We start from the raw sequence: 26,161 nt of genomic DNA on the forward strand, positions 1-26,161 counted from the left end.
ATATTTTTTAGTTTCGAAAATTTAACTATAATCTTCTGCATCATTGACAGACTATCCGCACTGTATGTGAATACAGGCTTTCCACATAGCCTCTGGCTGAAGCGTGATGTCACAAAGCACGCCTCTCAGACTTTGAGAAACTTTTCACTTTCAGCAGAAGGAAACGCCCTCAAAGTTTCTTCCTTTTAAATGCATTAAAGAGATTGACCCCTGATTGGCTTTTTTGAGTCTGATCGCTCGTGCGATACTTTTAGTTACCCAACGTGTTATTTAAACTGAGTTGTGAACACGTGAGATCTCACCAGAAGATATCATTTTTCATCAGCGTGAGAATAAAAATCAGATACAAGAACCTGAATCTCCGCATTAGTCTGTAGAAAGCATGAAACCCCTGCTTGCTGTTACACTGCTGGGGTTATTCATAATTTAGTGGTCATTGTACTATGTCATCTTTGCACTCTTCATAGTTTGAAGATGCCCTGGCGTGTTTTATAAAGAGCTTTGTCATATTTGCAGCACCACCTCTCCAACGTGTCCCCACACCACGCCATCAGCACCGCCCATCCATCTGGCCAGGCTACATCTGGAGCTCAGTTCCACCAGACGATCTAAATACTGTCACAGCCTTCATTACACACCGTGATGAATAATTTCAGGAAAGAAACAATAAATAAATAAGCGCGCTACCAATCAGCAGCTTACTTTTGATGATATAATTAAATACACAAGCACAGTCAATTCTCCCAGTGCTTGTTCCTTCACCTCCCAGTAACCAGGTCAGAATGAAATCTGGAATGTTGAACTGTCAAGCCCTTCAAGTCCTTTCCCCTGGGACGAGCTGGAAGTTCTTGCATTAAGCTAAACAGATTCTGAGTGTTTTCACTTGACTTCCTAAAGTAAGAAATGGTCATGCATTATTCAGTGATATTTTAATATGTCGCAGCTGCTCTGTGGTGTCTTCACTCAGATGCGTTGGGATTTGCTTGGGAACGTATCAAAGTGGACGCCCATGACCATAACGGCTTGTCTTATTGGCTAATTATTAAGCCATAAATCAGCTTTGACCCTACTTTTATGTAACTCGATCTCCTTTACAAATGTTCTTTTTAATATTATCCTTCATTGTGTAATATTACAAAAATAAAAATGCAAAAGTTGTTTTCATGTGTTCTGGAAATTTATGAAAAAAAATCCCATTTACTTATTCACATTATCATTATCACATAGCGACGCTGGGGCGCTGACCCATCTTACTTTAATTAATGTTCTTTAGGATGCTTCTCAAACTTGACTGTTCCTTAAATGAATCACTTTACTCTGAGGTCGCACAGTTAATTATCTGTTAGAATCAAACTACTTTTGCAATTAATAACTTGAAGTAATCGTTTTCCGTATGATTTCAGTTTTTCATGTTATTTTGGAGGAATTTTTTGGCCCGCTCGATTTTACAGTGCTGCTTCAGTTCATTGAGGGTTGTCGTTTGTTTATGCATGACTGTACAGTTGAGCTGACATCTGGACTTTGACTGGGCCGTTGCAGAATCTCACTTCTTTTTTTCCTCAGCTGTTGTGCAAAGCTTTATCTGTTGGGCAGATGGCTTCACATTTTACTCTAGAATACTTTGGGATACAGAGAAGTGACTGCAAAGTGCACAGACAGTTGGTATGCTGTTAATATGTTGTGCTTAATTTTTTGCATTATGGGCACACACTCCACTTTTGTTTCCCCTGGTCAGAGGACTTTTTCCCCCCAGAAATCTTGTGGTTTGTTCAGATCCAATTTCTTGCAAACCTAAGCCATGCTGCCATCTTCTTTTCAGAGAGAAGAGGCTTTCCCCTGGCAACCCTTCCAAACAAGCCACACTTGTTCAGTATTATTATTTAACATGCTGACTGAGGCCAGTAGAGTCGGAGATGTAGCTCGTGTTTTTTGCAGCTTCTCTGTGTATTTCAGTCTGACCTTGGGATAAACTTGCTGGGACCTCCACTCCTGAGATTAGCAGCTATCTTGAATATTTTCCACTTGTGAATAATCATGTTGATGGCATGATGGACTTCAAAATACTTGGAAATAACCCCATAACACTTCCCAGACTAGCATGGTGGCACGCACTGTTGCATTACAGGAAGAAGGTCGGGAGTTCGACCCCACAATCTGCCTGGGGCATCCCTGTTTGTTTGGGTTCTCTTCTGGCTTCCTCCCACAGTCCAAAGACATGCAGTGGAGATAGGTTAACTGATGATTCTAAATAGCTCATCGGTGTGAATTATTGTCCATGTTTCTGTTAGCCCTGTGTCAGGCTGATGACCTGTCCAGGTTGCAGCCTGCCTCTCACCCTATGATAGCCGGGATAGGCTCGAGCTCTCCCACCCCCAATAAAAAGAGCTAAAATTTTGACCCAATAACACTTGGATAAATGTGAATACACACGTAGAGTAGAATTTCAAAGTAGGTTCTACCATAAGTAAATTCAGTGTTATAAGGGGTTTAAGTGTCATTTGTGATATGCTTTTCTGACACTTGTACGTCATCAGTGCCTTCACCCCGAACTTTAAGCATAAATTGCAAAAAATGCCAGATGTAGCAAAACAAAATTGTCAGGTTTGATAAACACACCATTTAAAAAAAGGTTAATGCACTCATGCATCAAAGTACTTAAAGTATAAGGAAAAAAATCTAATGGCTTTCAGTAATTCCACTGTTTAGTCATAACATTTGATGTGTTTTAAGCACAGGTATAATCTTTAATGCTATAGCCTAATTGTAAGTACTAATACTGCAGTGTGAATTATTTAATTACCGAGCACATGCAAGAAGAATGAGACCACACAAGAGAATAGGTTCATATTTTCTGGAATGCTTTTGCCTGGAAATCCCCCCCTTGCCAATGCTGACATGTTTTCATTTTCTTTACCTTTTCTTTTCCCTCCCAGATCCAATTTATATTTATGTATGTTTTCTGTTTTTTTCCCCCCCCTCTTTTTTTTTTTTTTTATGGCCTTATAAGCACCCAATTCCTCCATCTTTATTGGCAAAAGCAAACATGCTAGTAAATTAGAAATCCATTTTTACAAACAAAATACATGAAGAAAATACATCCACATCCTGCAAATATAAACAGTAACAAATCCAAAACTATTATCCAATAAACACTTTACATTTTTTACACCATTGTGTGATAGTACAAAAAGTGGGAGACCTTCTCTGAATCCTCACTCACACAAAGCAAGAACCTCGCCAGTATAGGTTTATCCCTTCAACCTGCCAGTGACCTCATTAAATTTAAAAAACAAAACAAAAACATCACATGAGAAAATCATAATGAAGTACAAAGGGAAAAGCAACAGCCTCTCCTCTCACACACACATCATTCTGACGCTAATGCCGGAAGTAAAAACATCAGCTTTGGGACAATGAGGTCGCTGGCAGGAGGCGTCTGAGTATCAGTCAACAGTCAGATATGCAATCCACACAAGAGCACTACCAACATTGTAGGTGGGAGGAAGATCTGCACCCTTTTAGATGTGGTGCCAGCGTGCATTAGGGAGCAAAGAAAACCAATTGTAATCACTGACTGAATGAATATATATATATATATATGTATGTATGTATGTATGTATATATATATATATATATATATATATATATATATATATATATATATATATATATATATATATATATATATATATATATATATATATATATATGCGCACATTTCTACACGCATGTCTTGTGTAAAGTCTGCACAGTAATAAGTTAAAGTCTTTCTTCTCCTATGGTGCTTCATTCAAACTGGATATGATCAGTTTAGCTGAGTTACAAATAGCATAAATCAAACAAAACGTCATTAAGCTGCATGTAAATGCATCTGGTGGAAGGGACAGGACTAATTCTTTAACCAAATACATTTGTATGTGAGTTTTAATGGTTTTTGATTCCTCCCACCTTGAGGATTCTAAAATACAGTATATGGGGGGGGAAAAAAAAGGCAAAACAGAAAATAAAAATATTTATCATGAACTCACACACTGTGGTTTTACTCACAGAGTGGCTTCGGAGCACAGTTTGACAATATTCAGATAGAGGCAAAGCTGCACTTAAGCTAAATCAATGTTGTTACGGGCATGACTCAGTGTCTTTCAGAGTGTTTTCCACAGCTCGGAGCAGCTCTTATATTTCGTAAACAGACAAACAAACAAAAACCTACTTAAATGACAAGTTTAGTCAAATAACAATATGAACTGGTTGAAAACTGAAAATACAAAATTCTTGCGACTAAAGCAGAGATACTAAGCTCTCCTGCTCAACATTTTCTACCTGACACAACCTCATCAGTCGTTAACCCCCCCCCCCAAAAAAGGGGGAAAAAACAAAACAAAAAAATATTAAACTTAGAAAGAAAAAAAAAAAAAGATCAGTAATTTCTCTTTCAAGCATTTACAAAATTTACAAAAGTAAATCACGTCCTGTAAAAACTCAGCAATCCGCTGACTGTGTAAGGCAAAGAAATTATTTATATATTCTTTTTTTTTTTTCCTTTTTAAGCATTACATTCAAACACCTGTCTATGGATCTCACATTTTTGAAATGGGTGATCTGATCTTTGTCCCGTCAGGGCCTCTGAATGACCAAGTGACAGAAGAAAACAAGTGAAAATGTTACGCACTCTTAGCAGATGAACATTACAACATGTGTTTGGGTGTGTATTTACACAGAGTGGCACTGGACAACTGAGTGAGCAACAAAATACAAGTGTGTGGGGGCGATTTTTTCCCGAACATGACTACATGACTGTATATGAAGTGCATGGAAGTTTGTAAACATTGATTGTGTTTTTTTTATTGCACTGGTATCCTATTGTACCTGCACTGGCTGTATGGCCACGGTGCAGCATCTCTATGGGTCTGTCTGTTTATTAGGAACACCAACATGCATGTGCACTGGCAAATATTCATACCAGCACACATTTAGGGAAAAAGAAAGATGCAATCCTTTAACACGTTGGGCTTTACCACATCAAAACTATGAGCGAAGTGAAAGCTGTACCATACTTTGCCAATATCGGTACGGCACAGTGCATTTATGCAGTGTGGAAAAAGAATAAATAAATTTCTCTGTGGTAGCGGCAGAGAACGTTCTGTTGGTGATGGAATGGCTGTCCCTGAACGGAGGACAAGATTCTACAAAAACTGGTGAGAAAAAGAGCTTAAATACAGTATGTATAAAAATACCTATTCACAGTCGACACAAATGTTGTGCATTACTGATATTGTCCATCTGGTAAGCACACAGAAACTTACATAAGTTTTTCTAGCTATAAGAACAACTAAACATGTATCTTTCTCAGCAAAAGTGAGATGTTTTAAACAACTGTTTAGTTGAGGGATACAAAAAACTGTTGACCATCTACACTTCTTTTCATGTACAATAAAGTAAAGACGTTTTTTTCTTTTACTTTGATTAGAGTCTAAAATTACTTTGAAAATACTGGAAAGGGAAAAAAAAAAATGCGAGTTCCTTTACATCAATTTTAATCTGCGTGGGAGTGGGAGTAGGGGACCACTGATTCTGACGGAGAGCAGTTAATGATAATGACGAATGTCATTATCGCCTCCAAGATCGACTCTCGTACTCATCGTCTTCATCGTCATCCTCTTCCTCCTCCTCTTCTTCCTCGTCCTCCCCAGGTAAATACGAGCTAGCTTCCTTCTGTAGAAATAAATACCATGTTAGCATTTATATTTATGCTTTTTCTGGAAACTTTAAGTCAGCTTTCCTCCTGGCAACATGCATGTTTAGAACACAGCAAACAGAAAGTGATTCAAAGTGTAGCAGAGGGAAATTATTTAGTCTGATATTAGCTATTTTTAATAATATTGTAACAAATAAAAAATGTTAGGTAACTGTTTAAAGAAAAAAAAAAAAAACAATCCAAAAATATACTGGAATATCAGATTTTAAAATCACCAAATATTGGTACTGATCTTAAAAATCCTATAGTGGTCAGACTGCCTGCTTCTGATATTTCTTATGCTTTAGATTTAGACATCCTCCATTCTATTGGTTAGCCATCGGTGAATCCACTATGACAGGTGACCTGCTGATCAGTCTCAGGAAATTAATCCTAATCTCTGCCAGTCAAACTAGTCTGTAGACCTGTCCAGAAATCTGTCTGTTTCAGCTCCTGTGATAAAACGTGATGAGCATGAAGTGGCTATAAGTAGATCTGCAGTCAGAGGAAATCTGACCACAAATCTCTACCTGTGCACAGACACATTTTCAGAATGGCAACCGTACCTTTAAAAACAAAAGTTACATATAAGAAATGGCACAACCTCAAAGGAGGAAACAAACCCCTTAAATAAATACAGCATAAGGATTTCACCTGACAGTAATGCAGTTTTACTCATGGGGCTAAGATGCTCTTAGTACTGAGAGGCTAGCACTCCTTTTCCTTTGGGAGCTGCTGTTAAAAATTAACAAGCAGCAGAAAGAAATAACCAAGTAAAATTTTGTGAATGTAACTAAAACTTCAAAAGTTTCCCCAACTCAGATTTTCAAGTTGTGTCGTACACAACGCCCTTTCCTTAATTTGTTTTAGTTACTGGGAAAACATGAAGCTGTGTGTGTATTTGTCATACCGCACTGTCCTCATCTTTAGCCTCCTCTTCCTCGGGCTCCGTTGTAACAGAGGGCGTCTTGGGCTTGTACCAGGAAATCTGCAGAACACGACCTTTGAACTTAGCTCCCTGGTTTGCTGCCTAGAACACCAAAGAGAGGTACAGCTCTTTTAGATGCTATACTGGAGTATTTTAATTATTTTAATGTATTAATTTATTCTATTATTATTAGAAGAGGATTAGAGGAAAAGCAGCAAGATTAAGAGAACATGTAGCCCATACACATTTGGAGCCATGTGACTTACATTCTCTGCTTCACTCCGTGTCTTAAAGGTCATGACGACACTGTTGGCGTCTTGGTCACGGAGATCCTCGATTTCACCAAATTTCTAGGTTTAAAAATATCAGTTGGCCAATCAGGATATACTTATACACATCAAAACATTTATGACTTATCACAGGGAAAATGATTCACTTAACATATCTAAAAGATATAAGAGGGAATAAAGTGGTATTTATTACTACAGTTTTTATTACTTAGCAATAACATCGTGCTGTATTACTGGAGGGAGAGATCCTGCCATATTCTTACCACAAAGTGCGGCATTAGCTCTTCTTTTTCCTCCTGAGTGACCCCTAAAATAGCCAGGGCTCTGGGTCTGTGATCAACCACCATACGGTTCACAGCCCCGCCGCGCGCCATCATTTCCCGGTTTCGACTCCGGCCACGGCCCACGTGCATCGCACCAGGATCTGGGCCCAGCTTTCCTCGGCCGCGACCTCGACCTGCTGGAGGCCAGATCAAACCCAAACGTGTTGCCTAAAGGAGGACAGAAAGGGCGGTTGACTGGACGCTGTTTGATTTCAGTACACAATTACACACCACTGTGTGTCTAATTTATATATTGAATAACTTTAAAAAAAAAAAAAAAGTTTATGGAAAAATACAAAAACAACAACAAAAAGGAGCAGGCCATCACAACCCTTCAGAGCTGAAACATTTTCTACAAACCCTTACTCTCTCACTTTCTGCCCTTTACCACTAGTTGTCACTCCTCCATTTTTAAAAACATCTCCTTCCTTCTCAGACACTCCACAAGCTCACAACCACTCTCCCTTTAATTGTCATCCTGCGATTTTCTTACAAGGACCAGTGTCTCAAACTTTAATGAGGCGCAGCTCCATCAGTGTAGGACGTGTGTCTTATTTGGCTTCGTTAGCAGATGTTCCTCTGGGCTTGCTTAAGTGGCTGCAGTTTAATGTGCAGAAGGCGGGCCGAGTTTAGATGGATGGGGGATGCATATCCATTTTTAAACAACTAGCCAATTTAAGACCCTGGGGTTAAAGGAAAAAAAAATGCAAAGCAGGTTGTTGCTAACAAAAGCTATGTTGTTGTTAGCCTGATCTTAAGCCACAGCCGTCTGCGTGCACAGCAAATTTAGAGGATAAAGAAGAAGAAAACACTGTGTGTAACACCAAAAAATACAAATAAATAACTGTATGGGCTGCATGACCTAACCTGAAACCTAATTAATGACTTTTGGCAGAATCACTGGGAAGATGTGTTATTTATGTGTCATTGCTCACTTAACCAGGAAACCACGCTAACTTACAAGAGACCTGATCCAGAATGAATGCAACAAAGATGAGGTTAAATGCAAGTTATAGAACATGAAATATAATGTACAAATACTCCAAACAAAACTGCAATACTAATTACCTCAAGAAAAGCCACCAATTCAGTAGATAAGTGTGTGTAAGTCTACCTCCTTACACTTTGATGGAGTGTAGTAATAAAATGCTGTTTAATCTGATGTGTCAAAACCCCGAGGGGACTACAAAGCAAGCATCTGGAGGAGTGCGTCTGGCAACTACTGGAGCCGACTAAGATAACAGTACAGAGATAAACTGAAAATTTACCATAAAACTCTTTTTTTTTTTTTTTTTATTACTGAATACAATTCAAGTTTATTTATATAAGGCCAGTTCACAAAAACAGTCGCCTCAAGGCAATTATGCTGCAAGGTAAAGACCTTGTGACGATAGTGTGCAAACCACAACAGTCGGTCCCCTATGAGTAGCGATTGGGGTAAGCGGGAAAGAGAAACTCCCTTTTAACAGGAAGGAAGCAATAGGTCATTTACATCTTGTGTAGGTGTCTTGTGGTATCACCAAGACGTTCGCATCAGATTCATTAGGACTCTTACGAAGCTTTGAGCTGAGCGAATAACACTAAACACAGCGGATCTGGAGCTTGTGCAGAAACTGCAGGATCAGGTTCCAGTTATCACAGTCAAATAAAACAAACAGAACATAGATGGTTTAAAAAAAAAAAAAAAAAAAAAAACCTTTCTGCCTGACACGTCTGACAGAACACAAATAAACTAATGAATTTAATATATTATTTGATTTATTTTAATCGGTGGACAGATACCATCTCTTTCCACCCCTTGCAGAACAGGCTGCGACTATAATCTCATCTGCACACTTCCTCTAAGGCATTTCTTGGTATCACATCCTCTAATTCAGTTCTCAACCAAAGTGTTGATGATGCAAGATGCTGTCAATGATTAACTTTGTGTCTGTTTCTATCCATGTGTATTTTCTGTGCGTGTGTGTGAGAATGTGTGTGTGTGTGTGTGTGTGTGTGTGTGTGTGTGAGAGAGAGAATGTGTGTGTGTGTGTGTGAGAATGTGTGTGTGTGAGTGTGAGTGAGAATGTGTGTGTGTGAGTGAGAGAGAGAGTGAGAGTGAGAGAGAGAGAGAGAGAGAGAGAGAGAGAGAGAGACACAGACAGACAGACAGACAGAGTATTACCTCCACCTGTAGCTGCCCCAGTTTTCTTTTGAGGTCTGTTGTATCCTCTCCAGAGCTCATCTTCTTGTGAAAGTCCAGCTCAGCATCTAGCAGCTCCTTGTGGGCCTGATCACATGTCATAGAAAAGAAATTTGTTTACTTAATCCAGAGAAGCAATTAAATACACAAATATCAACTTGTGTTTACAAATAAAGGAGGGGGGGGGTGGAGCGTGCTTGTTGGTCTAACAAGGTCAATCAAGACAAAACTGTGTGAATCGAAATTGTGATTAAAAACCAAACCCCCCCCCCCCCAAAAAAAAAACCCAATATTCAAACAGATCCTCTACTTCGGTCCTGTACAGAACCAACATTGACTTTTTGATCTTTTTTTCAATTTTTGCAAACCTAAGATTAGTGTAAGAACCGTTTCTTTCAATATGGATTAAAAGATAAGCATTCCTTGGAATTTCCAGGAAAAATAACAACCCCCCCCCCCCAAAAGAACCATTTTTTTCATTGCATTCAGACTAAAAAGGACCCAATCCCAGGTATAGGAACTCATGCAGCTGAAATTTGAAAAGGGCCTAGGACTAGGACACAACTACATGCAAAGAGGAGAAAACGAATGTGAAAACAGCAAAGATTTGTTGAGGCTGAGCGGTTATTGGTTATTCACTTGGTATATAGGACAGCCTGTGTGCACATATCCTGTATATACGTAAATGTCTATACCTTGTGGCCAAGTAGTTTTAGAGCCTATAGAGAATGTTTTTTGACACATTTTGGTTTAACATCAGTGGAATCCTACGCACTCTCACCCCCCCCCCCTTGATGCGGTCAGCACACTCGAGGCAAGCTGTCTAACCCTAAAAAGAAGAAAGAAATGTACTCCCCCTCTCCTTTACCAGTGGCTCAGAGATATTATATAGTTCTTAAACTTAGAAAACACACAGCAAATATTTTTAAGATATTATAAATTGAGATCTGGAGGGTCTTTCTTTCTACTGCTTAATAAAGACCCCATAAATACATTAATCCACCAGCATCTAAGGTTTAGAGTACACAAAATGTATATAAAAAAATTTAAACTCATAAACATCTACCTACTCAATGTATGCAGTTTTATTCTTCATATAAAAATGTTTTTTTATGTGAAGAAACGCCTTTTTAAAAAGGACCTGTGAAGTGTGAAAAAAAGGCAAATAAACAACTCTACCAATGTGTGATATAATTTTCGGCCTAAATTTCCCGCCCCTACTCTCAGTTACGTACAAAGACAAAAAGGAAGCCAAACTTACATCAGTCTTGGTTTTGGGCTGGCTGTGGTTAGTTTTGGCGCTTGAGACCTGGGAGGCAAGGTTCATTTCATTCTGGAGCTGGGTGATCTTTTCCGTTAGTTCTTTCAGCGTTTTCATGATGTTGGCCCTCTCTTCAGGTTTCATGCCTCGGTTTTTCTCCAGCCGACTTATCAGCGCCTGGAAGGGCAGGAAAAATGGTATCAGAAAGAACGTTGACAGTACACTGGAGAAAAAGAGGAAGGATTACAGATAAGAATAGTTTCAATGTTAAATGTCTTACTTTCTGACACTCAATCTGTTTCTCTAACATCTCCTGTTTCTTCTTTCTCATGTCTTGCTGGAGTTTTAGTGCCTCCTAAAGGAGGGGAAAAAGAAAAAGGGAATCAAAAACATTCAAAACCCCCCAAACAGTTTTCTCTCTCAGTGGTAGTAGCCTTCTTAGCTGTGGCTCCTGAGAGAAGGAAATGGCTTAGCTCTGCTATTCTTTTAATGGTCAAAATGCGTAACCAAGTTAAGCAACGTGCCTGCTTTTTCTTGAGAGCTTCATGTGCTTCCAGTGCTTTTCCCGTTTTCCCAAGGCTCTTTGAGGAAGACTTGGCGGCTGTGGAAGTGTAGTGTCCCTTCAGGGTGTTCGTAGTAGCAGGCACCACCTAAGGAGAAAGGTGGAGGGGCAAAAAAAGGAAAATTAATATATAATTAATTTCTTTACAAATACAATTTTAGCTAACAAACACACATAAATCACTGTGAAAATGTTGTAACACACGTGCCATCATAATATTATACTTTTGTATATTATATAATATCCACTTTGCCTGATATTGTCTGCAAGATAAACTTAAAACATACAGCAGCCGTGTCCGTGTTTGGATTCAGGTTGTCCGACTTGGCATTTGTCGTGGCCCCAGCTGTTGCAGACAGATGATGCTTGGGTACAGTCTTGTTCAACACATAAGCAGCTGGATTGTGCTGCTTGATCCCCTGCAGATAAAACGAGTGAGGGTAAATCAATGGATATTTTAAAAATATATATAAAATTGTCATCAAAGGATTCTCAATGTCTCCGCTGTTAATACCAACTTTATGCATGTTGCTGTGCTGCAGCCCCTGGTTGGGCACTGACCCGGCAACCTGGCTCCCTGAGCTCTGCTCCTGCTGCTGAAGGCCTGTGGCATTAGCACCAAGCTCGCGGTGCCAGTACACGCGGATAAAGCGGTTGTTAAGGACCGCTTCTGTGCTGGATATGGCTCGTCTGGCTTCTTCATTCTTTGTGTACTGGATCAATGCTGCCTCTGGGTCTCCGCCAAACACAACCTGGATTGAGAGTGCACGTGCAAGTCCGTAAATGTTTTGAATTCATTCTCCTGCAGGCCTAATGTCTATGAACTTTGTGGGGAGCACTCATTAAAAAAAGCAAAACAACAACAACAACCAAAACTGGATGCATTTTACCTGTATATTGACGATGGTTCCAAACTTGCTGAAGTGCTCGTTGAGTTTGGTGATGTTGTTGAGCTCGCGCGGGATCCTGCGCACCTCCAACTTTGTGTTCACATAAAAAGTCCTCTTGGGAAAAGCACCCTTATGCTGGTTGTTGAAGCTTGGCCTAAAAAGAACATTTCAGTGCTAACATCACTAATTTGGTAGTTTTGTTTTCATAAAAAAAAAAAATAAATGAAGGAAAAAAGCAGATGAGTTAATCAAAATTTAGCGATGATTGATGATCTGGGATTCAAGTTTTGGCCATATTATGGTTTTATTTAAAGAAGACTACTTCCAACCTACAACCTGTATGACAGTTTAAATGTACTCCAAGTAGAGGTAATGCAAAGAAATCCTCATGACTGGGATGCTTGTATCTACCTGCTTACAACTGAGACAACACTTGCTGCTGACCTCCTGAGCAGTAATAAGTAATGGGGTGAGGCACCAACTTGATTACATTTCAGCTGGCTACCGTACTCCAATTTCTTCACATAAAACAAAACACTGTGCAGAATAAATGACATCCTAAATCAAATATGTAGATTTTTTTTCTTTAATCTCTTACTTTTCCATCCAGGGTTTTTTAGGTGCTGGCCCTTCAGCTGTACTGGGTCCCATGGTCCTCTTCCTGCTGTCCTGCTCTGTGTTGAAACGGGACACGTTACTTCCAGGAGTGCTGGGTGCAGTAGCTGGCTCTGTCTGGATCACTATGTTGGCAGCTAGAAGATACGCAAGAAGTCAAATCAGTCTGAGAAGGTCAATTTCCCAGGATCAGGTTGAATTTAAAAAAAAAAAAAAAAAAAAACCCTGTAAATGAGGTTGTTACCTCTGGAGCCTTGACCTTCACTGGAGGTGAGGCCAATGAGGTTGGAGCGTTGAGTCTGCACCCGGGGAATAAACTGACGATATGGGTTACGTCCTGCTACAGTCAGGCCTGGAGATTCTGGGTTGTAGCCTTCTGCATCGTAGTTGTCTAATGTGTAAAAGTGAACAGACGCACATACCGTTAGGGGGGAATATGAAAACATTTAAAAATATGAAAAAGTGAATACAAGCAAACATATTAATAAAAAAAGAATCTTTGACTTTAAATGTAACCACTGAATAGGTAGCAACCTGTGACATGAGTTTAACATGTAGTCCAGGATAAAATTTATAAACAAAACCTACAAAATGCGAGAAATAAAAATTACAGTTATTGTAAGTGCGCAAAATAACCCAGCAAGAAACAAACAAAGATAAAAATTAACAACCAAGATGATGCTTTTCATTCTTATCTACATTTGTGACACACAAGTGCAAAATTATCAGAAAGAGGCCCTTCACGGCAGTTGTGGTAACAGATCACAAACCCAAAGTTTGCAAATACCAAATAGACCAATTTCTTTTTAGTTCTTTAAAGTCTTTTAAAGAGTCTGTAACTGAAACCCTCATGTGCATAATCATAGCAGGAAGCACTCAACTAAATGAGTCATGACAAAATTTCCCAGAGATGCTTGGTTTTTTTGTTTTTAGGTTAATACACAGCGCTACCTTCTGGTCCACAACTGTTACTGCAGGCTCAAGAAACACATGCCAATTGTGCACATAAACACACACGGCATACAACAACTACTTTACAGTGACAGGAAACAGAAACAGAACCAAAAAGTGTTTTGTTTTAAATAACCCTTACCATCTTAGTTATTTTAGATATTTAGTAAACTAACCTTTATCATACTGTAACTATTAAAGCACACAGAAATGAGAAGTAAAAAATAACAACTCAACAACATAAACACACTAAAAGGAACACCCAAATAAAAAGCAACACAGCAAAATCTCTTCCAAATGCACAGTCCCAATCTGAAAAGCAAAAGCAGCCCTGCTTACATTCAGACTGGACATATTGGGGACGAAGAGACACAGATGAGGTCGAGGAAGGAGGTGGAGGAGGAGGAGGAAGTGTAGGAGGTCGGCCCACACCAGGCGGTCCGACGGGAGGAGAAGAAGTGATTGCAGATTGGTGGTTGGGGGTATCAATCCCACTGGTTGCTATCAGTGGGGGTCCTGAGGGAGACACAAGCCCAAGCTGATGTCTCAGGTACAAAAGGTCATTATAGTTAACTACAACTAAAAGCTAAAACTAGATGTGAAAGAAAATAAATTAGTCAATTAAATGAAAACTAAAAACTAGATTAAACAAAACAGAAAGTTAAAACCAACTAAAATTATTTTGTGAACTGGGAAAATTAAAATGAAATAAAATGGAGTCAATATTACAACAAAAACTAAATGTGACGATAAAACTAATAAATGAGAAAAATCAACTCTGGAAACTAAATGAAACTCAACTGAAATCAAAACCAAAAAAATCAAAATGAAATAAAAATTACCAAAAAAAAAAAAAAAAAAAAAAAAAGGAAATGACAAAATGCAAATTTGCAATGACTCTATAGTATATTACATGTATAGTATTAAAGAAGTATTTCAGTGAAAATCTGACTGCTTTAATATAAAAGCAGATGCACCAGGAAACTGCGGCGTCTTCTCGATAGATTTGCTTAAACTTTATGACACACTATCCATTTATCAAGTGGAAGATAGAAATCTCATAACTTTAACAGCCTTAAAAAGTAGCTGAAACAATAAAAGCCTATCAGGTCAAATGTTTCAGTCATCACCCCCCATGTTTGAAATATATATTTAAAAAAAAAAAAAAAAAAAAGGCAAAATATTTTTTTTTTTTTATGTACTGTTTATGATCAATGGGCAGCTATCTACTGTGTAGCACGTCTACTCTAAACGTATGTAGATACATAAGATTTTTGCGCTTTGGATTTAAATACATCTTTTTAAATCATCATGATGATTTGCAAAAACAAAACACAGCCAGTGTGAAACTGATCGGCAATAGTGCAACTCAAAGGCAGGAAGATTGCACAGGTTGATTTCTTCCCTTGAGAAATTCAACAAAAACTCTTTACAACTGAGCACGTTGTCAAGTCGGGCAAGTGTTTTCACTCACTCACACATATACATACATATAATATTGAAGACAGCTGCTTTTCTACACACCAGAGTGGTGACATCTCATTCCAATTAGGGCTGGGCCATATTATACCGTTCACGGTAATACCGGTATAATGTTAGGCAACGATATGAAAATGAAATATCGCGATAGAATATGAGTAAAACGCGCATGCGCAGTGCCTTTGTTTTCATACGCACATGGCCGATTGTTGAGTGAAACAGATGAACCAGAATTGGTTTGTAAAAATGGTGCAACTTCAGTGATGTGGAACTGGTTTGGTGTTTGTCCGTCAGATACACGACAAAGCACATTTTTTTGCAGAACATGCAAGCGGTTGTCGGACTAAGATGCCCTTAAATCTGGGAGTAATCTGGGTCCTAAACTCCGTATACTTCAGGTCAAACGAACACTGCAGCATCACTAAGAGTTAAAAACTGTCTAAATTCTTTCATCTTTAATAAAACGATCAGCATTGCTGCTTTACCAGGTGTAACTATGAAGTTTAACTTCCAGGCATCCATGAAAACAAAATGCATTACATTTAACGGAGTTAGAAGCTAGCAGGAAGCTAGCGGAAGTTAGCTCGCTAGTTTCGCTAGTTACCTAAGCATGATATTGCATGTTCTGACTGAGAGATTTCTGAAAAAAATCAAACGTACAGCTCTGCTATCACTTCCAACATAAATGAAGACAGGAAACTAAACAGCAGTGACGTTTGTAGGGTTACTGAAGTTGGGCTAGCTGGTATATAATTATGTGCTACGTGATCGCTAGCGACACAGCTATGTTAGCATAACATAAACAGTGAAGCTGGAGGACGAACATTAACACTTTTCCACTTATAAAAGTTAACGTGAAGGTTCTTCATGGTTAGAGACAAATGCAATCGCATGGCAGTATGCTGTAAAAGGACCAATCTTCAGTCAGGAGAACAACTGAGATAATCCATCCACAATACGAGGTTAGTCATTAATATACTGCAACAACATGGGAATAGAGCCGCTGCCAGAGAATTCAACATTAATGAATCAATGGTACAGAAGTGGAGGAAGCAAGAAGAATGAGTTTAATAAAGTTTGATTTATCTGACTGCTTTGTTTCGCTTAATGTGCCTTATAATCCCGTGCACCTTATGGTCCGAAAAATGCATACTGCACACTGCAGTTTAATGTTGCAAAGCACCTCTTTTTAACTTCAGTGAATATTATACATGGTTATGCTCAGGATATGTCAGCCCATTTCTACTGGAAATGCCTTTTGGTTAAACTTTCAGCAAGGAATTTGCATTTGCACTGTTACATTTTTATAAAGCTTTAATGTACATAAAAACCAGCTTCTTGTTTAAGTGAAAATAAATGATAGGTTGTCTTTTTGCGCTAGTAATGTTGTGGAGTTGTATTTTGTCTCGCATCAATTATATCGTCGGTTATATCGTTATCGCAAATTTTCAAATATATATCGTGATAAATATTTTTGGCCATATCGCCCTGCTCTAATTCCAATATACCGTTCATTTGAATCTTTACATATTTAAAACCTCTGGTGTCGTCAAATCAGCCATCAGAGTAAGGAGTACAGTGTCACATTACTGAGGCCACGATGTCTTACATGTGACCTGCTACACTTTCAACACATCGCCATCGTGTGTGAATGGGTGGATGACTGGATATGTAAAGCGCTTTGGGGTCCTTAGGGACTAGTAAAGCGCTATATAAATACAGGCCATTTACCATTTATTTACCATATTAGTTAGCTGGATTTTGTTGTGAGTGGGGACAAAATTGTTTCTAAATGAAAACGATTTATGATTTAATCCTACTTCTATTATATTAAAGAGATGTTTGTTAGCTCTCAAACATTGGGGAAACTCATGCAAAAATATCTTCATAAATCAATGATACTACAGGCCAAAGGAAAGGTATGTATATTGTGACCAGACTGAAAAAGGCCAGTGGAAGAACAACGCGTCTCACACAAAACCAAATGTTTGAGAGAGGAACACGGTTCTTCTGGCTTCACTATTTTGTAGATGCAAATTGTAAAACTTCGCAATATGATGAAGCACAAACTTATGGATTAGAGGAGCATTAATACTCACCTGTCATAGGGAAAACACCTGGTGGTGGTGGCTGGCCATAGGGTGGCATAGAAGGCATCCTGAGGTTGGGAGGTGGTTCAGTGATGGGGGGCATGGGCAGCCCGGCGGGTGGCAGAATCGGTGGGGGTGGGAATGGAATAATATTTGGTAGATTGACATCGTCGACTATGAGGGGGTCACTGCCGTGATCATAGAGACAATGGTCACCACGGACACAAAATCCTTTTTCTGTGTGAGGGAGAGAAGCGATTATTCATAAATATCGTACACAACATGGAGTTTATATAAACTGCTGCTTTACAGTCACAAAACACACATGCACACACACACATTAATAAAGCCAAACAAACAAAAAGACACCACACACAATAACATAAAAAATTCATGGGAATTAAACAAAATGAATAAACATCTAAGTTTAAAGCAGCCAAGTCACACAGTTCATGTATTTACACCAAAGCCTCATTAAGGAACTGGGTCCCAAGTGGCTGTGTTTGAGCACGGTGACAGAAAGCAATGTACTTCAGGGACAGTGGGTAAGTTTAAACTCTCCTGAGCCTCAGTGTAGAGGGGAGTGAGAGGGAACCAGCTTGCTTTTCTACCTTTCACTGGGGACAAGAGGATGAGTGCTAAGCAGTGGTCATTAGTGAAGAGACCAAACAAGGCACAGAAGCCTCAGGGGAAGAAAAAGGTAGTGTTTAAACTAGAGACTTGAGCAAACTGTACAACAGCCGTCATAAACTTAACATTTCCTTTAAATCTCATCAAAAAGCTCCAGTGTTATTCTGATCCCCTTTGAAATGCACAGAAAACATCTCCCTAATGCTACTGGGCTGTAGCAGATAAAAGGCTCTCAGATGGAAAAATAAAAAATAAAATAAAAGACACGCAGACACACGAAATGACAGAAAGAAGGAATCAAAGGAATTGAGAACAGGATGATTAACTCTGCTCCTACCATCGTAATCCCTGCAGCGCTGTTTGAGTGAAGCAGCCTTGCTGAAAGGTTTGCAAACACCATCTTGCCTCGTTCCGTAGTAGCTAGACCAGCTGTCTGTAGTGCTGTCGGGCAAGTGAGCCAGTGTTGCTACCGGTACACCCCCAGCTCCTGAAGACGAGGAAGAAGAGGAAAAGGGATGCAGAGGTGTGTGTAAGGGCAGGAGAGGTGGCGGGTGCTGCTGCTGCTGCTGCTGCTGAGAGCCAGATGTGGTGGAAGAGTTGTATCCGTCAGTGTCCTTCCTTTCTGCCTCAAACTTTGACTTGAAGTCTGTTGAAAACAAGTAAATCACATAAATCATTGTGTACTGTATCATAGCTGACTTTTAAAAGCACTACATTAAATGATAGATTACAAAAAGAGGGAAACTTGTAATGACAAAGATGAGCAGATTAACCTTGGTGGTAAGAAGACCAATCCCAACCCATGTTGTTGAACCCCCAGTGATAGGACTGCAAAGCTGTCCACATTCTCCCTTCCTTTCTACCAACTCCCAGCAACACTGTCCAACAATCCGACAGGAATAAAAACGAGAGTCGGCTACATCCGTAATTTCTACAAGTCTTCTCATCTAAAGCGCCTCACACCAGCATGTCTCCAACAGCACGTCACCGTCACTAATGCACCGTTTAGCAGTGCTGACGAGAGATTCAGGAGCTTCTTCGCGCCTCAATCTTTGTTCCCCTGTGCTGTTGTTGTTATTGGTTGTGGGAGGGGGGACTTTCTCACCTCTGCCTCCTCTGTGCTCCCTATCCCTGCTCTTTCCACGACTGCCGCTCCTGCTGCGGCTCCTGCTGTAGCTTCTCCCGCGGGGGCTGCCCCTGCGCCGCTCATGGCGCTCCCGGTGGGAGTCGCTGCCGCTTTTCCCGTGCCGATCAAAGTCACGGCGCTTGCGCTCGTCTCGCCTCCTCTCATCGCGGTTCCTGTGTGGATGATGAGAAGTTAGAGGCGTTGCTGATTTTAAATGTATAAATCACACAGGAATACTTCACAGGTTTTCAGACACGAGTGTGGGTCTTCTTATAACAAATGAAGATGCAAGGATCATTTCTTTCTGTGTGTCTTTAACATAACATGAACCCTGAAATAATGATCTTTGTTTGAGAGAAGTACGCTTTTATCTGAAACAAGTTATTAGGGAAAGGCTTAATTACCTTTGTTTTATGTGTGCACAATCCCATTAAGTCCCCAAATGGGCTGTTTGTGTTAAAACTATTGGGAAGTGCTTAGTTTCATTAACAGAAGCTTTTCACAGCAGAAGCTCAAGAAAGTAAAATAAAGTAAAAAAATTAATTAATAACAACTTAATTTCTAAAAATATGCAGAAAATATACCCTACATATTAAAGACGTAACTCTTTTCAAATTACGTTAATTATCGTATATCAGTGAATGAACTCTCCCATCTGCACCCAACACTAGATATGCCACAGCCAAGGGACACATTAGTGGACACGAGGGCCTAATCAAGCCAAAAGCAGGACTTGGAGGGCTGGAAATATAGCTGCTTGGTAAGATCGCTATACAACTACACAACATCAATATGTACTAAACAGTTCAACAAGTGTGTCCTACCTGCAAATGTTTTAGCTGCTTATAAAGACAAAGTTAAATGCAAGCCATATACCTGGATTCATTGAAGTCAGAGCGATTTCTCAGAGGACTTCTCCTTCGCCTGTTCTCTTCCTCGGGTGTTTCAGCCTTGAGGGGGAAAAAACAAAATAAACAAAACAAAAAACATCAGCTATAATATAACTTTAAAACTTAGGCTACGTCCACAAATACATGGGTATTTTTAAAAACGTAGCTTTTTCAATGTGTTTGGGCCTTTCTTTCACACGCGTTTCTTCCAGAAGAATGGCGAGATAATTTTCACAGGTCGAGGATTTCACTTTGGCTCTTTGTGAGCTACTTCTGCATTTACATGTGGACGGAGATAATTTTAGAAAACTGCACGTGTGGACGAGATATTTTTTAATTTTTTTTAAATGAAAATGAGAAATCTCAGTTTACAAAACTACCCATGTACGTGTGGACGTAGCCTTAATAAACAAAAAAGCATTCAAAATAAGTGATTTTATCAAAAGCTTTGATTTCAAATTGAAATGCCCATTCCAACAAAACCACTCAACCAGTTTAAAAAAAAAAAAAAAAATTGTGTGTGTGTGTGTGCGCGCACTCATTTTCAAAAGGCGAGCTATTCAATTTCAGGGTGTACCTCAACAACTTCAGCCTTGATTGCAGGCAGTTTAATCTCCTCTTTGGGAGTTTCCTTGGCAGCAGGATTTCCCAGGTAGTTCTTGGTCGTCAAACATTCAAAAAGCTTATCAACAAATCCCACCGTCTCTGCAAGGACAAAATTAATCACGAGAACACATTAAAAACTGCATGCAGTTTTCAGTCTTGTGAAAAAGGGCCAAAAGTCTAAAAGCATAACACACACATAAAAAATAACACATATGAACACTGCATCCATGACATGTGGGAAAGCTACCTGATTAAAAAAATGTAACATTAAAAAATTCTAAAGTGATCCAGGAGACATATGTAATAACCATCAACATGTTTTCCAACTAAATTAAACCCCTAAACTAATTTTAATAGTGTAGAGCTAAAAATAAAGAGACTGAATCAGGACACATCACACTGGATACAGAGTCACTATCAAACGATGCAACACTCCCTCTGGTGGCCACATGTGGGGTCCACAAATGGCATCCACGAGGAAGATAGCATTGCTGATGTTCCACTTCAAATTTAAGACTCTATACATTTCATTGTATTCTGCCTGCCTCACTATATTTATACAGGTGATATTTCATTAACATGGCCTGTTACAGAATGCAGGCTACATCAGTGTGACTGTTAATGGGTAATACATATGAGTTCTGGGGGCTGAAAAGCAGTTTGTGTTGCAGGTAATGGCTAACATTATCAGTTTAATTGAAGCCAAGACGACACATCAATTGGATCAAATGCTTCTGATCAACTTATTTCCATATTGGTCATTTTCTAGCCTCAATCAAGTTTTTTAACATTGTTAAGACAAAGAGCCTGTTTTACTATATCAAACAAGTTGCATAATTTCAATATTATTTATGATAACCACATGTATTCCATGTTTGAGCTACTTAAACTATATAGTACAGTCTTGGTGGCATATGAGGGGAAAAAAGAAAACTAAATCCCCTCTGCAGGGGTACTGCATTTTTTGTATGCAGGGAAAAAACTTCTGATCTGTCTAAACTTAGCAACTAATTTTTAATAATCAGTTTAGTCACTGACCTCGACAATGCCACCAGGTCTGATTCCCAAAGGATTTGTGACCTAACTGCAAAGCCTCTATTGTCTGACATGTGCAAGGGGAGTACGAATAAATCCCTTGTTAGCTTAATGATGGAACAAAAGTTTTTCCTCCACCTTAACCAGGAAGAGCTACAAAATGTCAAAATTGCCTGCTGACACATTAGCAGAAAAGCTTTATATAAATAAAATAAAATGTATACCTTTTTGTAGGAAGACATCAAGCTGATCAGCACAAAGTGCTTTCAGTTCCTTCTCTGGTTTGTCCTTCTTCACAAGAGCAACTACATAGTTGGCTAATGCAGAGGGGTCAGCATCACATCTGCAGATTAAAATGTATATATTAAAACATATCTATCTATCTATACACACACACACTCATTCATATATCTAATAAGAAAAAACTGTTAAAACTGAGAGAAATGTTTTAGTTGAACCAACTGAAATATAATGCATATCAAATTCATTTACATATCTATGTATGCAAAGCGTAAAATTCAAAGGGGGACAGATCATTGCCACAAAACTTAAACAATCCACCAAATGCATAAAGTAAAAGAAAGGTTATTATTCTTATAGGAAGGAAAGGAGTACAGGTTTCCATGGTAGCATTTCTTAACATTGGTAATATAGCTTAAAATTTAATTATGATTAGGGCTGCCACAAACGATTATTTTGATAGTCAACTAGTCACTGATTATTTTTGCGATTAGTCCACTAATCAGATCATCATCCATTGGAGGTAAAACGTACAGCTTATTGCACCAGCAGCATCTGCTCTTATATAACTATCATTAGCTTACAGCTTTAACTGTTTAAGGTATGTGCTAACTAAAAATAAAGACAAGATGATAGTTTATTAAATTTTAATGAAATTTGCAGATTGTTTCGGTGAAGTTTAATAAACTCCTTGCTATCTAAAATATAACAGGACACCGGAGTAAATTCTCGAGCATCTCACACTTCTGATGATCAGCTGTCGGCTTGACGTTTATTCAGCTGTGTAAAAACTATAACTTTAATCTCAGCCAAACCGATTTACTCAGGAACAAATAAAATACTAAAAAAAGCCAAACAATTACATTTTTAAGTTATCTAAGTGACTCATATATCATGTTTAACCTGAGTAGCGAAAGACAGCGGTGGGTTTGAAAAAGATTTGCCGGGAGTCCGGTGTTCTCACGGCTCTAGTTAGCCTAGCCCCCGGCTAGCTATCGAGCTAGTGGGTAACAGACGTCTCCGAAAACGTCGGAGCGCTTTTGAAAATATGCGGTGTCTTGATAAACTGAGCAGATATTTGAGGTTTACACAGCTACATTCTCGCCTGAAAATAGGTTAAATGTTTATTTTGTGACCCAGAAAGAATAATAAGAGCAATATTAAAACTAACTAGCTGCCACCATTGTTGGAAGCTGCGCTATGAATTCTGGGACGCTGCTTCTTCTTCTTCGGGGTTTAACGGCAGCTGGTATCCTTGTACATGCAGTGCTGCCATCTTCTGTTTCAGTCCGTTATTACACTCTTAAATCCTGCTACTTATTCCTGCGTTTTTCAGGATCTTACAAAGCTTCAAACGACGCGTCGACTATTAAATCAGTCGTCGACGATTTTGATAGTCGACGTAATCGTGACTAGTCGACTAATCGTGGCAGCCCTAATTATGATTACAACTAAGTTTGATGACCATTCTTTGAAAACTCTGCACATTCTTTGAAAACTCTGATGTGCTACAATGCATGCAATGTAGGGGGTTTTGAGCATGTGAAAGAAATGACATAGGGCAGTGACTATGTCTGAAGTGTCGTTGTGGTTTGGCTTTTTACACAAGCGTTGCAATTCACTGTGTTACAGCTGGTCACTCTGGTCACCCTTTCTGTGGGCATAAAAAAAATGCTCAGATGTTCCTGCAAAGTAAGCTAAATGTCAAGACAAAATGAGGGACATGTCAAGGTGTGTCTGTCTAACTTACTGCTAGCTTTTCAAATAAAATAAAATAAAAAAAAGCTCAGTGTTATCTACACTGTTTTTAACCTTTGCTTACCCAGGAAAATGTGACTCTTGAGATTAAAAATATCTTTTACATGAGTGTCCTGGCCAAGACAGACAGCTGCAAAATCAACTAAGTTCCATAAACTAGTAACACACAAATGAATGCAGAAAATAATACATAAATTAAGTACAGGAAAACAAAAGTGATACAAAATAAAATACAAAAACAACAAAATATGTAAGCTTCAGAGCCCATAAAGCGTAAAACACGATCATTATCGTCTTATGCTCACTGGTATACAGTTTTGCTGCAGTTTGCATCATGTGCTCACAATAGTTATTAGCCATCAAACCCATTTTATTCTTTTAAACTGAGCCAATGGTTGAGTTTGTTTGACATGTTTGAAACATTACAGTCTCCTAGGGAAAAGATGTATGCATCTTAACTAGATGGCTTCTTCTGCAGTTACGACCGCTGTCTTCTTAAGAGTAATTTGTATTTATGCAAACTGACAGGATGAATTTGTTATACTTCACTGCAAAATGCAAGTAAAAGTCTGTGGCTGGTTTTCAGTATCAAAGTTATCAGACATATAGCACTGGACCAATGCATTATGAAGCTCAATAAATCAATTAACAGCAGAGTAATCTTTGCAGTTTGAGCACGAATGCCTTTTTTAAATTTAATATAAAGCCTGGTAAAACGATTTCAGTGCGTTTACCTGCACTTTTTCAAAATAATTTACGAGTTTAAAAGTTCCACTTACACAACATTTGCTTTTTTAAACTTAAAAAATAGAAATCAAGCTAAAAGATCTCCGAGACTGTCAGCTATGGAACTACTGGAACCTGGACTTGCGTGAAGTGTTTCCAGCTGCGCGTCATGTAGCTGGAGTCGAGTGTTTTAACCGATGCATGAAACTATACATTTTTAGACATAAGTTGTAACGGCCACCGTTTTCTTTGTGAGGATTTATTACACAGCCTGTTCTAACGTTTGAGTCTAAAGGTTTATTTTTTAAACACCTGGTGGCTCTTTTTTTTTTACTTCCCATCCTTAAATAATCTGCTCTTTCACGTGATTCAGTTTATTTTGAAAAGTCTCAACAGGATCTTGAGTTTTATTGTGAAAGGTTTATGTGGAACATAAACAACCACAACGCATAAAAACAGGCGCTTGTCCATCCATAGTGTGGTTATATAAAATATAAGAGAAAAAGAGAACTTTAAGAAATTAATACAGCCACTACAGTGACCATCAAAACGATGAAAATATATTGCCGTAAACAATTTATTTTGCGACACCACGAAACAAAGGATAGCGTAAAATGAAACGATAGACGTTTTTATAACATCATCCGATATATATCGTTATATCGAACAGCCCTAAGTTCAAGCAACAAGCTGCTAGTAGTTAATTAACTGCTGACTCACTAAAGCTACAGTCAAATTTGACCCTTAACTACAGGATCATTGACCATGGAAATTCCCAATGATTAATAATTACCAACAATATAAATGTAATAACAATGTGAATGAAACTATGCCTACTTGAACTCCAGCCTTTAGTTAAAGCAGCTTAAATACGCCTCACTTTGGCTCTGCAAGGACTTTTTCTCCCCTATGCAAAAAACTCCTTATTTTTAGAGGATGAACCTCGGACACACAACGATAATATTGTGGAGTTACTCCATTAGTTGATTAAACAGTGACTGTGTGTTGTCCCAACAGCACAAAAAAGAGAGGGAGGGGGTAACTTAAATCCTTTAATGCACTCCATTACCCATTTGAGCTCGTCAACATATTTAAAAGAATTTTAGGATCTCGCGTTAGCAAAACAGACAAAGCGTAACGCTTACAAAGCATGTGTTACTATGGAAACTCCAAAGGCAAAGTATTTGTGTGCATTTAACTATGAAATATGTCGAGCTAATAGCTACAGTTTTAATTAGTAACTTTTCCCAGAGATACAACAGCTGTTTTAGGCAAGAGGGGCTACACGTTGAAGGCTAGGAGCTTGCTACAGAACTGTGATAAAGTTACACTACCGTGCGCCAACTGCGTTCTTAACTACCATAGTGTCAGAATCAAGAATTCGCAGTGCATCAAACGCAAGCAAACTCGCTAAATCATGCACAATCATTACTAATGAAAAGTAAAAGTGCCTCTCTGTGCTTCGAAAGGCTAACAAGCGATGGTTAGCTACTCGTGCAAGAATCTGCCATTGATGCCAGGCTAACCCAGCGGCTAGCAGGCTAAAGCAGCTACGTAGCATGCACGCTAAATGTCATTTCATTTCAATACTCACATCGGCTCCAGGAGCTTTGCCAGCCACGATTTCAAGGCTTCAACATTTTCTATGATCATTGTGAGAAGGACTACAATACTGTCTACAAAAAGAAAGAGCGTTTTGACAACCCTACTTTCATCGTCTATAAATTTATAAGCTTTAAGGCCTTCTGTCTCTCTTCACAGGCAGGTCGTACAAAATATTTTACGGCATGGCAACATGGTCAAATTGTCGTAACGCAAGCACGACGGCGGATGTTTATTATGCAT

The 26,161-nt window shown here is 38.9% G+C and overlaps 1 protein-coding gene across 2 annotated transcripts; it reads right to left on the reverse strand.

The window, feature by feature from the left end:
• Nucleotides 1-5,517: 5,517 nt before the first annotated feature.
• On the reverse strand, nt 5,518-26,087 carry rbm27 (RNA binding motif protein 27). Of its 2 annotated transcripts, XM_085289485.1 has the most exons (21): nt 25,911-26,087; nt 21,817-21,935; nt 20,529-20,656; nt 19,938-20,011; nt 19,041-19,234; nt 18,273-18,581; nt 17,315-17,542; nt 14,076-14,252; nt 13,030-13,176; nt 12,769-12,922; nt 12,171-12,324; nt 11,799-12,032; nt 11,568-11,699; nt 11,243-11,368; nt 10,999-11,073; nt 10,719-10,895; nt 9,440-9,544; nt 7,216-7,443; nt 6,929-7,012; nt 6,645-6,764; nt 5,518-5,712 (listed from the first exon to the last, which is right to left on the reverse strand). In XM_085289485.1, exons 1-21 carry the CDS (start codon nt 25,967-25,969, stop codon nt 5,608-5,610), a joined length of 3,129 nt encoding a protein of 1,042 aa, XP_085145611.1. In that variant the 5' UTR covers nt 25,970-26,087; the 3' UTR covers nt 5,518-5,607. The 2 variants fall into 2 exon arrangements, with proteins under 2 accessions (XP_085145611.1, XP_085145612.1); XM_085289486.1 differs by lacking the exon at nt 14,076-14,252.
• Between the last annotated feature and the right edge of the window lie 74 nt (nt 26,088-26,161).

Source organism: Mchenga conophoros, linkage group LG10 (assembly GCF_057382185.1).
Source record: "Mchenga conophoros isolate Kocher_MC1m ecotype Shallow Benthic linkage group LG10, M_conophoros_male_GT1.1, whole genome shotgun sequence".
NCBI classification, from domain to species: Eukaryota; Metazoa; Chordata; class Actinopteri; order Cichliformes; family Cichlidae; genus Mchenga; species Mchenga conophoros.